The sequence below is a fragment of the Protobothrops mucrosquamatus genome, unplaced genomic scaffold, assembly GCF_001527695.2.
Source record: "Protobothrops mucrosquamatus isolate PMUCROS unplaced genomic scaffold, P.Mucros_1.0 scaffold141, whole genome shotgun sequence".
In the NCBI taxonomy this organism is placed as follows: domain Eukaryota; kingdom Metazoa; phylum Chordata; class Lepidosauria; order Squamata; family Viperidae; genus Protobothrops; species Protobothrops mucrosquamatus.
The window spans coordinates 319,235-332,871 of record NW_015386507.1 but is presented as its reverse complement, the minus strand read 5'-3'; the positions used below and the strand labels follow the sequence as shown (position 1 = coordinate 332,871).

The 13,637-nt window shown below is 63.0% G+C and overlaps 1 protein-coding gene across 1 annotated transcript; it reads left to right on the top strand.

Moving 5' to 3' along the window:
- Positions 1-2,090: 2,090 nt before the first annotated feature.
- On the top strand, positions 2,091-12,569 carry TSC22D4 (TSC22 domain family member 4). Its single transcript, XM_015813187.1, has 4 exons — positions 2,091-2,852; positions 3,757-3,920; positions 9,646-9,697; positions 12,353-12,569. The coding sequence occupies exons 1-4, from the start codon at positions 2,091-2,093 to the stop codon at positions 12,551-12,553; spliced, it is 1,179 nt and encodes a 392-aa protein (XP_015668673.1). The 3' UTR covers positions 12,554-12,569.
- The last annotated feature ends 1,068 nt before the right edge of the window (positions 12,570-13,637 follow it).

Genomic DNA, 13,637 nt, shown 5'->3' with positions numbered 1-13,637 from the left:
AGGCGCGGTCTGGCCCCGCGATGGCCTCTCCCCCTCCCTTCCCTCCGGGGGGGCGGGCTGCGGGACCAGGCGGGAGGCCGCTCCTTGCCGGCGCGCCTTCCCCAAGCTGGCGCCCGCCCGCCCGCCCGGCTCCTGCCCTCCAGGGAGCGGGGCCCGGGGCGAGCGGGGCCGCGGCCGCCGTCCTTGCCGTGCCTTGGACCGGAGAGGAGCCGGCGGGGCGCGCACGGAGGGGCCGCCCGCTCCACGGGGCCTCCTCGGGGTCACCTCGGGGACGCCGGGCTGCTGCGCTGCTGCTGAAGTTGCCGGGGCCGCCGCTGCCCTCGGAGATGCTGCCCGGCCCGCCCGGTGAGAAGGGCTGCGTCGCTGCGGCTTCCCGGCGGCTCCGAGCGAGGCCCGGCTCTGCACGCGGGAGCCCGGGCGGTCCCGGTTCGCTCGCCGCGCTTGCGGGACCCGGAGAGCCTGCGAAGAGCGCCTCCGGCCCCGCCGGTCGGGCCAACCGGGTCTGACGGCGGCTGGAGGGAATCTCCCCTGCCGGACGAGCCGCTTCGGCCACCGGCCGCGGGGGTCCCGACTCCCACCTGCCGGCCGAAGGTGGCCCAGAGGCCCCCGGGCTAGCCGCGCCGCCTGCCCGAGGGGAGCGGACCAGAGCGGCGCTCGGCCACCAGGGGGCAGCAGCGCCCCATGGCAGCCTTCACGTGACGCCGGGCAGCCTTCTCGGGGCGCCCTCGCCGAGCCCCCCGCTTGCACGTGCTGGGACTTCGCTTGGGGGGGGGCGGGGGTCCGGGGCTTCGTGGCCCCGCCAAAGGGGGCGGAGGGATCGGAAGCCGGACCCCCCGCTTCACCCCCGTCCATCAGTCCCGCTCACAGGCTGGAAGACCCCCGGGACTGGGGTCTCCTGCGGGGGGAGGGCGACTCCTCGGTGCCCCAAAGGGGGATCGGCCGTCGGGGCGGGTGGGAGAAGCGGGAAGGCTCTTCACGGGCGTGTTGGGGGGGGCCGCAGCTTTTATCCTCCGGGGCTCGCCCGGCTGGACAGCCTCCGTCCGGGATGGGGGGGCAGCGGGGGAGGCGCCTTCCCCGCGATGCTCAGGCGGCTGGGGGTTCCCGCCCCCCGACGGGACCACCGGCTTCTGCCCAGGCCGGCCTCTGCTTCTCCCTCCGCGGTCGCCGAGGGGGGGGGCTTTCCAGGCGGGCAGCCCCCGGGCGGCGGCCGCGGGGCAGGGAAGGGGTTAAGGCGGGGGGGGCGGCTGCCCTGGCGGGGGGGGCGGAGGAGGCAGCGCGCCCGGGCCCGGCCCCAGCTGGGGGGGCGTCAACCAGTCAGCTGGTTGGGAGGGGGCCGGACTTCCTGGTGCTGGGGCTTGTCAACAGCCAGCCGACAGCGGGCGAGGAGAGAAGCGAGCGGGGGAAGGAAGGGAGACGAGCCCAGGCGAGCCCGCCAGCCAGCCAGACGAGCGGAGCCCCGGCCGCCGCTTTGCCCACGGACGGCTCGGCCCTTCAGGGGGGCGCGCGCGGGCCCTCCTGCCTCCGGGGGAGCCGAGGGTGAGATCGGCCCTGTCCGCTGGGTGGTCGCCGCCCCCGGAGCGGTGGGGATGCCCTCCGGCCCAGCCCCGACATGCCCCGAAGCGGAACCGAGCCCCGCGGCCCCCTGAGCTGCCCTCCGGGCCGGGATCGAGGCCAGGCCAGGCGGGAGCCGGCGGACCGTTCAGCCGCTTCTCTGCGCCTAGCAGGAGCCGCGGGAGAAAGTTGCAGCTGGGAGTGAAACAATGCGGGACGCCTGCCAGGCCGATGCCCCTTAAGCCGCCTTGTCTCCTGGCCAGGGCGTGCCAACCTCTCGCTCCTGCCAGCCCAGTGCCAGCGCCCGGGTGGCCCAGCCGCAGCGGTCACGGAGCCGATGACCCCGGCGCCTTTGGGGGAGGCCGTCCTGCCCTCGGATCGGCCTGAGGTGCAGACTCTGGACCGCTGGTTCTTCTGCCTGGTGTCTGGTGCCGCGATGGCCCCGGGGCGGCCGGCTCAGCAGCAACCCTGCTAGCCCCCCCACCACACACACACTCTGTTGCCCGGAGAGTTGCCGAGACCCCAGCCCGCTCGGGATCATGAGCGTGGGGAAGAAGAAGAGCGGGTTCCAGATCACCAGCGTCACCTCGGATTACGGGAAGGAAGGTCCGCCCGGAGGGGATGCCAAGGGCCCCTCTGCCAAGCTGGCGGATGAGCCCAGCCCTGTGGAAAACGGCAGTCACCATCCCAATGGTGGCACCGGGCCCAAAAACGGGCCCTTGGCTCCGGGCTCCCCGGGATTGGCCCCCTTGCTCCCAGGCCCCACTGGCTGCGTGTCCGGTTCCCGCTTTCGTGTGGTCAAGCTGGACCATGGCTTGGGAGAGCCCTACAAACGTGGCCGCTGGACTTGCCGAGACTTCTACGAACAGGAGATGGACCACCACCTGGTGGGGCGGCTGGCAGACTCTGCCCGGCAGCCTCAGTCCTTGGACTCCCGGTTGGAGGTGGCCGGCCTGCTGGCGAAGCCCTCCTCGCCCTTCAGCCCCCCGATGCCACGCCAGGGAGGACCTTGCCTGCAGTCCCTGCTGGTGCTCCCCGGGGCCGCGGCCTCGGCCCACCAGGCCCGCTCCCTGGGGGGTGGCCTGCCTGTCCTCCGCCCGGGCAGGACCCTCCCCAGCGCCGCATCTCTCCAGAGCCCCCGGGTGGTGGCAGAGACGCGGCCCCTGGCTCCAGAGGAAGGCGCCCAAGAGCCCGCAGACCCTCCCCAGCTGGGCACCGTCCCCTTGGTGAGAGTGGAGGGGCCCCTGCTCCCGAAAAGCGTCACCCAGCTCATCCCGAGGGAGGCGGAAGAGCGGCAGAAGGTGAGGATGGGGAGACTCGTGACCTGTAGAGGGGGGGTCCTGGGCACCCACTGCTCCCCTCCCCCCAACTGGTACCGAGAGAGGACTGAGGAGAGGGACCTTGGCTGGGAGAAAGCCCCACTTCGCGGGCGTCCTCTGGTCTCGGTTTCACCCTGCCTGCAACTTGGACTCCCTTGTTCTCAGGGGGTTGCCCAGCTCCCCCCCCATCCTCCTGGGGGCAACTCTTCCCCCTCACTGAATCCCTCTTGCCCCTGGGGAGGGATGGGCAGACGCTGGATCCCTCTGATGCCTTCAGGACCAAAGTCCTGGTCCTGCGTCTGGGTCCTTTCAGGAACTTGGCAAGCTGTGGCTGAGCACCCACCAGCCCCACTGCCAGAGGGAAAGAGGGCTGGGGAACGAGCAAAGTTTGGGGGTGCACCTCCCCAAGGCTTCTCCAGTAGAAAATCTTCCCGGGGGGGAAGAGGAGGAAAGAACCCTGGTGCGGGGAGGGGACAAGGGGGGGGGAATCCATTCAGGTGCCCTTGACCAGGAACCGCTGTCCATCTGAGGCCGCAGCAAAATGTTGGTGTCCTGGCAGGGTCCTGCTCAGTGGAAAGGTCTCTAGATGGCCAGAGGGCAGGGGCACCGCACCCTGGGCAGGGGGGGTGCGTGGCTCGCCCTCCCCTCCCCAGCCTTTTCCTCTGCTTTTCGGGCTACGCAAACAGGCAACCCCCCCCCTTAGGGAAGCCCCTTTGACCTGGCTTTCCCCTTCCGTGCGGGGCCCACCGCCCCCACCGTCCCAAGAGGGCCGGAGTGAAAAGTCCCCACCTGCCCTCCCCATTTCCTCTTCCTCCATGCTCTGGAGAGAGAGAGAGCTCCAGCCTGTGGGGGGGGGGAAATCTCAGCTTTTTCTCCCTCGTGACAGATTTTGCCCCGAGAGACCCGCTCGCGCCCATCGTCCCCGGCTCCCCTGCTCTTCCGCGATGCAAGCCCCCACCGGAGGACCTCCGACCCCTTTGGCGTGTCCCGCTTCAACCTGGCCCGGTCGGTGTTTGGCATGGGGGCCGGCCACGACAGCGATGACGACAGGTAGGGGCCGGGGAATTGGGGGGCGGCCTGGCACATCCCGGGGCAGCTGTGCCAAGCCTTGTGGGGAGGGGGGGCTTTGAACCCTGGCCTCCCTCACCTGCCCCCTGCCGGGCGCTTGGAGACCCCCAGCGGGCGAGGCCGGAGGAGGCCGGGTGCGCAGGTGACACATCGGAGGGAAGCTGACTTGCGGCTGGTTGCAAGGCGATTTCTTAATGCTGAGACGCCTGGCTCTCTGCACGCGCCTCTGGCTGCCCTCAGCACGGGCTCTCGGTGCACAACCCATCTTGGCCAAAGCCTGAGCCTAGTTCCCCTCTTCAGACTTGGGCAATTGAGGAAGAGGGGGTGTTGTCAGAAGGAAGGAGCGGATGTGTGCGCGTGCGGTTGAGAGTGCTGCGGGGTGTGTGTCTGTGTGTGTCTGTGTGCAGCCCCAACCCCCCCCCAGAAATGACTCAGGGTGCTGCAACAGCCGGTGGTCAGAGGGACCGAGAGGGGGGGTGTCCCACGGGGCAGTGTTTTCTGTACCAGGACAATTTCCACGAAACCGGACCCTCTTTCTTCCGAGGGGTGTTTCTCCACCTCCTCTGTGCCTGTGACGCACCCTGTGGCTTCTTTCTGGCGCAAACAGTCCTTGTGTTGGGTCCCGGGGAGTTTTGGGGGCAGGCGGATGGAAACGGGAGCTGGAGGGGAGGGGAGGGAAGGAGGGTGTAGAATTTCAGGATCCGGCCCCCTTCGGCCGCCTCCCAAGTAGGTGAGGCCAGCTTCCCTCCCAACCCGGCTGCTGCTATTTCCAGCCTGGCACGGAGGGTGGGGTGGGGGGTGGAGTGGGGGGGGGCAGAGGAGAGTCTATTTCCAGCCTGACCCACGGCAGCCTCTGCCAGCCCCGCCTGTCAGCCTGGCTCTGCCAGAGCTGTGCCTGGTTCTGGAGGTGCCAGCGGCCAAGCACCCCCCCCCCCACCCACCCCCCAACACAGCCAGACATGCCCCCCCCCCCGTCTTTCCCTTGCCCGGCTTCCTTGCCCTGCTGGCTGCTGCGGGTAGCGGCTCTTTGATCCCTCAATCCGAATAGAGCTGGAAGGGAGCTTGGAGGTCTTCTAGTCCACCCCCCTGCTTAAACAGGAGACCCCTAGAGACCGTTCTGGACAAAGGACCGTCTTATCTCTCCTTAAAAACCTCCAGTGGATGGAGCACCCACAACTTCTGGTGGCGAGTTGTTCCACTGGTGAATTCTTCTCGCGGTTGGGAAGTTTCCCCTTGATTCCAGGTGACCTTCAGATTCAGCCCAGAACCCACAGCTGGCATTTTAGCTGCTGGGGAGGGACAGCAGCCCCTTGGTGGGGACTGTGGGTGTTGTGCCCCCCCATCCATTCATGCTTCTGCCCCTCTGCTACCTACAGCTGACCACCTGCCCCAGAGGGACCCCCAATCTCCTCCACATTTGGGCCCGTTTCCCCCCCCCTCTCTGGTTTTCCGGGGGTCTCGATCCCATTTCCCCCACGCCAGAGTCCGCTCCCTCCCCTTTTAGCCCACCCCCCCCCAAGGTCGGGCAGAGGGCTTGGCTGGCGTCAAGGGCGCCCCAAGGGCCGAGCGGGGGCTGCCTTCCGATTCCTGCCTCCCTCGGAGTCACCCTGCTTGCTTGCTTCCTCCCACCCAAATCTCTCCGGCCTTCCCCCCTCCCCCAAAGCTTAATGGGGGCCATTATCAAGATTGCATCCCCCCCCCAGCTGGTTCAGTCCAGCACCCACTACATTCCTCCTGGGGGTGACTCTACTATTCTTAGCCATATTAAGTGTCGGCAGGGGGGGGCAGGAGGGAAGAAAATTGAAGGGGGGGGGTAAACTTCACACTGAAACGCGGCTGGGTGGGACGTTTCGCTCCAGGAGGTGGGGGGGGGTGAAAGAACCCCGTGCCCAGAACAAATCCTTCCAAGGGCTGGCAGAGCCGGTTCGGGCTTAGAGGCGGGCATCTCAGCAAAGGGGGGGGGGTGTCAGTTGACGGAAGCCCCTTTCCTGCCAGCTCTGCTCTCTGCCCCACAGCGGAGGGGGGGGGAGACGGCTCCCTTCAGAACCAGCAAGTCTTGTCTTTATGCTTAGCCTGTCCCGCCCCACTGGCCCCCACCCCTCCCCTGAGTGATGCCAACACCCCCCACCCCAGTGATGCCAACACCCCCCACCCCAGGCATTGCTGGTTTTGGATGCCCAGCCAGCCGTGGGGGGGGGTTGTTACGAGAAAAGATGGAGGATCTAGAGAGGGCTTCCTCCCCCCCCAGGGTTTTCCTCTCAGCTCTTTGCTTGGAGGTTTTGCACTCTGTGCATGCTCAAGGGGAGTCAAGGCTCGACGTGGCGAGTGGCAAATAGGGGGCGCTGTGAGGGAGGGGGCCTGGGGGAGGGGCTCATCCCAGGACGGCGAGAGAGTAAATGCCACCGGCGTGCCGTCGGGAACAATTCTTCCAGGGGTCAGAAAGGGCCCCCTCGAGTGTGGCCTGGCGGAGGGGGGCCTCCTGCCCCACTGACTTCACCCTGAGACCCCGAGGCCCTGTGTTGCCAAGGGGGTCAACGTACAGTCGTGGCTGGCTGGGGGATTCTGGGAGTTGAAGTCCGCCCATCTGCAAGCCGGCCAGCTGAGCCGCAAAACAAACCAACTTGTGGCCGAAGCAAATTCAGGCTGTCGTGCAGTTGCAGGTACAGGAAGTCCTCGACTTACGACCGCAATTGAGCCCCAAACTCCCATCGCTAAGCGAGACGGCTGTTAAGCGAGTTTGGCCCAGTTGACGACCTTTCCTGCCGCTGCCGTTAAGTGAGCCGCTGCAGTTGATAAGCGAGCCACGCGGTCGTTAAGTGAATCCGGCTTCCCCCTCCTTGACTTGACTTGTCAGAAGGTCACCAGAGGGGATCGCGTGACGCCCCCTGGGGCCCTGCGGCCGTTATAAATAGGAGTCAGTCTCTGAATTTTGATCCCGTGACCAGGGGGACGCCGTAACGGTCGTTAAGTGTGAAAAACGCACAAGTCCCTTTTTTCAGTGATGTCGTAACTTGGAACGGTCACTAAGTGAGCTGTTGTAAGTCAGGGACTGCCTGTAGGGGGGCCACAAAAACCCCTCGCCCCCCCCCGACTCCACCAAGCAGCTTGGAGGGCAGAATGAGAGTCCCCATGGAGGGGGGGCTGCTTTGATTCTGCCTCCTAGGTTCTCCCCCCCCCCCCGGTGCCCCACGAAGCCTCAGGGTCTGCCAAGGGAGTTTTCGTCCGTGGGCACCGTTGCCCGGGCCGGGGGGGGGGAACAGGCCGGGCCCTCATTGGAGGGGGGGCGGGGCTGCTGGGTTATGCAATACGCTTGGACTCCCTTCCCTGTTTCCCTAACAATGTCCCATCTCCTCCCGGCGTCCCCCCCCCCTCCCCGGACGGGGACTGGCATAAACAGAGGTGGCAAGTTTACAAAGCTTCCTTTGTGCAGCCCCCCCCACCCCACCCCACCCCCTGCACGCTTTCTGGGCCACATCTGAGCCAAGAACGAAAGGGGGGGGCGGAGAGCGGAGGGTCCCCCCCCCCACCACTTCCGTCCTGAGCGCGGGGGACGGAAGAGAGCGAGCGGGCGCACACGGCTGCTTGGCACGCCTGGCAGGCTGGGCAGCTGAGGCCCCAGTTGCTGGCTGGCTGGCTCTGCTTTCTCCCGAGGTGGGGAAACGGGGCGCGCTCCCCCCTCTGCCCCCCCCCAGCCAATGAGAGTGAATGAGAGGGGGCCGAGAGCCCGGGCACAGAGATGGCTATTTATGCGGAGCCAGGAGCTGGCTGGCCACGCGAGGGTCCGTCGCCTGCCCCATCCAGCGGGAGCTACGCGCATCGCCGGCCTTTTCCCAGCCTGGGCGGCTGGCTGTGCCGGGCCTTTTGCCTGCCGATGGGTCGGGAGGGATCGAGGCTCAGAAGGGCCGGGGGGTGACCAAAGGGCACGACAGGAAAAGGGGAAAGAGAGCTGCTTTTTTGGGGGGGTGCCACCCTCGGGCCCCCCGCGGAGAGCTGGGCGCAGAAGGACAGGCGGGGGAGATGTCTCTGGATCGCCGACGGGCCTCTGTCCGATCCCTGGTGAACGCTTACGAGTCTCGGGGGGAGCCCCCCGGCTGCGGCTGCTGCCTGCTCCCCGATCCGGGGGCCTCCCCTCGCCCCAGGCAGAGGGGCTGCACCTCTCCGGTTTCATCCAGGGAGGCCTCCCCTGCTCGGGGGAGGAAGCCGAAGGAGACCCCGCCAAGCCCCCAGAAGCTGAACGGATGCCAGAAGAAGGAGGCGGACCAGAGATTGGTCTCCCTCCTGCTGGTCCTCCACAGGTAGTAGTGTGGGGGGGGCGTCTGGGCAGGGGGAGGCCTCTGGGCTGCCGGTGGGCAGGAGGGAGAGGGGTCAAGAGAGGGGTCAGGGCCCCCTCCCCCGAGAAGGTTGTTCTGGAGGAAAGGAGCCTTGGGCAAAAACAGGGACTGGCTGTGTTCTCCGCTCATGTAGCTGGTCCATAGTGTGGAATCTTGCGTGGGCTCAGAAGACGGGCAAGCAGGCGTGTGTGAATGCAGCTTCTCGCTTTGGTTAATTGTCTCAGTGATCTCTGCAGCTCCGGGGTGAACTGTGGGGTCCCTGGTGCTCTCTGAGCTGGGTGGTTTCCTTGCAGACGTTTCATGGCCCAACTAGGGAACATCATCAGTGCTAGAAGGGAGGNGAGGAGGAGGAGGAGGAGGAGGAGGAGGAGGAGAACTGTGGGGTCCTTGGTGCTCTCTGAGCTGGGTGGCTTCCTTGCAGACGTTTCATGACCCAACTAGATAACATCCTCAGTACTAGAAGGAAGTGGGGTTTAGGGAGAGGAGGAGGAGGAGGAGGAGGAGGAGGAGGAGGACTTCAGGGTCCCTGGTGCTCTCTGAACTTGGTTCGGGTTTCACCCCCCAAACTGATGATGTTGCCTAGTTGGGTAATGAAATGTCTGCAAGAAAACCAGCCAAGCTCAGAGACCCACAAGGACCCCCTCCCCTTAATGGGTCTTTTCTGCTTCTCTCCCGGGGTGGGGGGAGAGACACGGGGGTCTCAGTCTTAAAAACAACTGAGAAACCCAAAGTGCTTTGGGCTTGTGGGTTACCCCGGTTGATGTATCTCTGGACCCCACTTGGAGAACCGCTGGCTTCACCCATCAGAGCTCTGCAAGCTTAGCCAGGCACACCTGGACCCCTCAGGGGGAGGGGGAGGGAGGAGCCAGGCCAGGTACCCTCCCCGGGAGAGCATTTGAGCTGCTCCTGCACAAACGGAACACCTGGCTGGGCTCAGAGCCTTTTATCCCACCTGGTGGGGCGGGCGTACATTGCTGGGGCCAGAACTGTCTAGGAGGGGGCAGTGCCAGCCCCCCCAGACACACCCTATTCCCATGCCCCTGGCACGGGGGGAGGGCTGCTGAATCTGCTGAGTCCCTACGGCAGTGGGGCACCTACTTCACTGGGGCTTCCAGCCCTTCTGGCTGGAATCCTGCTCTGGCGTTGTGTTCCTCTTTGAGCAGGGGGCTGGACTAGAAGACCTCCACGGTCCCTTCCAACTCTGTTTTTCTCTTTTTGCCTAGTTGGCAGGCCTTGGGGGGGGTCAGTGGAGCTGGCTCTGGGGAGCAGAAGCCCTGTGGGGCGGCAGCAGGACTGCATGGGGAGGGGAGGCTACCGGCCTTACAAGTCCCCTTTTGTGGGGCAACCCGATTCACGGGGGCTTCTCTTTCCCGCAGCGGAACCAACAGCAGCATGATCGCCATCGACAACAAGATTGAACAAGCCATGGTAAGTCCAGAGAGGCGGGGCAGGGATGGCGGCGGCCCTGGTGGACGGGCACGGTCCTCGGCGGGCACGGGCAGGCCGCAAGGTCCGTGATCCAGAGCCAGATCCTGCCCAGGGGGTGCCAGTCCCCAACCCTTGCCAGCCGCCAGATCCACTTCTCGGATGACATTTCTGGACGTGTCTCCGGAGATTCTCTGCCCTCCAGGTTGTCCCAAAGGCAGCCGGACATCTTTGCTTTTTCTTGGCAAAGAAAATGTGTTTTTTTTTTCCTTCGAAAACGTTTCGCTGCTTCTCGCATGAGAAGAAGCGAAACGTTTCCGAAGCAAAATCAAGGAAGTCTTCTGAAAAGGCCCTTTGGGGTTTCCAGATGTGCTTGCCCTGGTTTTTATATGCCTGGGCAAGTCCCAGAAACAGCCACCCATCCCCTCCGATCGGTTGGCAGCCGGCAGGCCCTTCGTACAGGCTCGGAGACGCTCAGAAGCTGCCGGGATCTGCCAGAGGCCAAAGTTGCTTCCAGTGGCAACATGCCCTGTTCGTCATTCTCGCCAGGCAGGGGTAGGCGACCTTGGCTCTTTTATGACTGGTGGACTTCAACTCCCAGAATTCCTGAGCCAGCATGGGGGAACTATGGCCCCCCTCATGACTCGTGGACTTCAAGTCCCAGAATTCCTCAGCCAGCATGGGGGAACTATGGCTCCCTTGATGACTCGTGGACTTCAACTCCCAGAATTCCTCAGCCAGCGTGAGGGAACTATGGCCCCCCTCATGACTGGTGGACTTCAACTCCCAGAATTCCTGAGCCAGCATGAGGGAACTATGGCCCCCCTCATGACTGGTGGACTTCAACTCCCAGAATTCCTCAGCCAGCATGGGGGAACTATGGCCCCCTCATGACTCGTGGACTTCAACTCCCAGAATTCCTCAGCCAGCATGGGGGAACTATGGCCCCCTCATGATTGGTGGACTTCAACTCCCAGAATTCCTGAGCCAGCATGGGGGAACTATGGCCCCCTCATGACTCGTGGACTTCAACTCCCAGAATTCCTGAGCCATAGCTCAGCTTGGAAACCTCTCCCTTTCCCCTCAGCATTGCTGGCTCAGGAATTCTGGGAGTTGAAGTCCACCAGTCATGAAGGGATCATAGTTCCCCCATGCTGGCTGAGGAATTCTGGGAGTTGAAGTCCACGAGTCATGAGGGGGCCATAGTTCCCCCATGCTGGCTGAGGAATTATGGGAGTTGAAGTCCACCAGTCATAAAAGAGCCAAGGTCGCCTACCCCTGCGCTAGCGTGACCTCCGAGACCTGCTAGGAAGCGTTTACAGATGGGCGTCAGGGACTCTGCGGTCACACCGTGGCTAACAGTCCGACCTTATCAAGCGGGCCAGGTTCAGCCTTGGTGGGAGCTGCACCCTTTCGGCCCCTCCTCAGTAAAACCACAACGCAAAGGACCCCTTTTGCTGTGGAACCAGGATCACGGGAAGTGTCAATACCCCTTTACAAGGGGTACCCTTGGAATACGGCATCCAGTTCTGGTCACCACGATGTAAAAAAAGATGTGGAGACTCTGGAAAGAGGGCAGAGAAGAGCCACAAAGACGGTTAGAGGACTGGAGGCTAAAACATATAAGGGACGGTTGCAGGAATTGGGTCTGTCTAGTAGTTTAACGAAGAGAAGAATGAGATGGGGGGGCATGATAGCAGTGTTCCAATATTTGTGGGGCTGCCAGAAAGAAGAGGGGGTCCCCCTATTCTCCAAAGCCCCTGAAGGGGCTTTTTAAGAAGAAACTGGACAGCCATTTGTCCGAGATGGTATAGGGTTACCTGCCTGAGCAGGGGGTTGGACTTGATGACCTCCAAGGTCCCTTCCAACTTTATTGTTGTTATTATTATAAGGAGCAAAGCGTGGGAACTAATCAAGGAGAGAAGGAACCTAGAACTCAGGAGGGATTTCCTGGCAGTGAGGACAATTAATCGGTGGAACTCCTTGCCTCCAGAAGTTGTGGGTTATATTAATAATAATAATAAAGTTGGAAGGGACCCTGGAGGTCATCTAGTCCAACCCCCTGCTCAGGCAGGAAACCCTACACAATTTCAGACAAAGGGCTGTCCCAGTCTCTTCTTAAAAACTTCCAGTGTTGGAGAAGGGAGGGAGGGAGGGAGGGAGGGAGGGAAGAAAGGAAGGAAGGAAAGGAAGGAAGGAAGGAAAAAGAATAACAGAATAACAGACTTGGAAGGGACCTTGGAGGTCATCTAGTCCAACCCCCTGCTCAGGCAGGAAACCCTATACCATTTCAGACAAATGGCTTCTTAAAGACTTCCAGTGTTGGAGCATTCCCCGCTTCTGGAGGCAGGTGGTTCCACTGGTTAATTGTTCTCACTGTCAGGAAGTTTCTCCTTAGTTCTAGGTTGCTTCTCTCCTTGGTTAGTTTCCATCCGTTGCTTCTTGTCCAAAACGGGACACCCGTTTGTCTGAAAGGGCCTAGGGTTTCCGGCCTGAGCAGTGGGTTAGACTAGAAGACCATTGAGGTCCCTCCCAATTCTGTGATTCTGGATCTGGGAGAGGCTGGGTCGCAGAGGTGGCCTGCCAGTGCGGTGGTGGGGAAGGGCCGGCGTCCTGGGGTGCGGAGGACCCTCACAGCTCCTGCCTCTGCTTCCTCAGGACCTGGTCAAGAGCCACTTGATGTTCGCCGTGCGGGAAGAGGTGGAAGTGCTGCGGGAGCAGATCAAAGAACTGTCCGAGCGCAACGCTGCCCTGGAGCAGGAGAACAGCCTTCTGCGCTCCCTCGCCAACGCCGAGCAGACCGGCCACTTTCTGGCTCAGCTCCACGAAAACAAGCCATCGTCCAGCGGCTCCGCGTGACCCTGGACGGACAGATGGACAGATGGACGGAGGGAGGGCCAGAGAGCTGCTGACACGGACGCCTGATGGGAGGATGCTTCCCATGGAGTCCCGCCGATGTGAACCTGCCTGTTTGGGGGCGGGGAGGGGGAGGTTGTGCACGCGTGTGCATGTGCGTTTGTGAAACCAGCCTTTGGGGTGGGGAACTGGGCTACTAACCCAGCATGTGCCTTCGGGGGGGTGCAATTTTGCCCCCCCTCCTGCTCTCAAAGGAGCAGGATACGTTTCGTAGCAGGGGAGAGAGGTCCAGAGAGGGGTGGATTGGCGAGGAAACCCACCCTCGGACTGGGGGTGTGTGTCCCTCCCTGGCGGGGCTTTTCCTCCCCTAACCTGGGGGGGAGAACGCCCCATTTGCCCCCCTCCTTCAGACCGATGGGGGAGGGGGCTTTTTTTTAAAGGTACTACAGACGTGGTTTGAAATTGGGGTGAAGAGCGGAGGTCCGGAGCTGGCAATACTTTTAATATCGAGAGCACTTTTGCAGTATTTCAGGTTATTAAAGTACCTAGCTGTTCAAGTCGCTCGCTGTGTTGTGGGGTGATCTGTGGGGCGTTCCGTAAAGAAGCGGCGGTCCCGTTGAGGAGGGGGGCTTTGCCAGCCCCTGCCTCGGACTGCGGAGCAAAATGTCTATTGTGGTGATGCTCCGTCCTCCAGGGTCTTGTTTGCCCCCCAAGGGGGCTTTTTCCAAAAGGCAACTGAACTTCCTTGTTGTTGTTTTTTGGTTTTCTCTGAAAACGTTTTGCTTCTCGTGACCTTCCTGGATGAGAAATGTTTTCGGAAAAATAAACCCCAGAAAAGTCCAGCTTCCTTTTGGAAAAAGCCCCCTTGGGACATGCTATGGAAGATGCAGCCCCCCCCAAGTCCAGCCCACCCCCCCCATGGATGATCAAAGAGCTGCCGCAGAGGAGACATTGCACCCTCTTGGTGTGTGTCCTCCCCCTTCCCCCCCGCCCGCCGTAGTGAATTGCTCCCAAGCACAATCCGTCCCCGTCCCCTTGTTTTGACCCCAAGGCAGCGGCTGAATCCCAGGCCTGGTGAAACACAGCC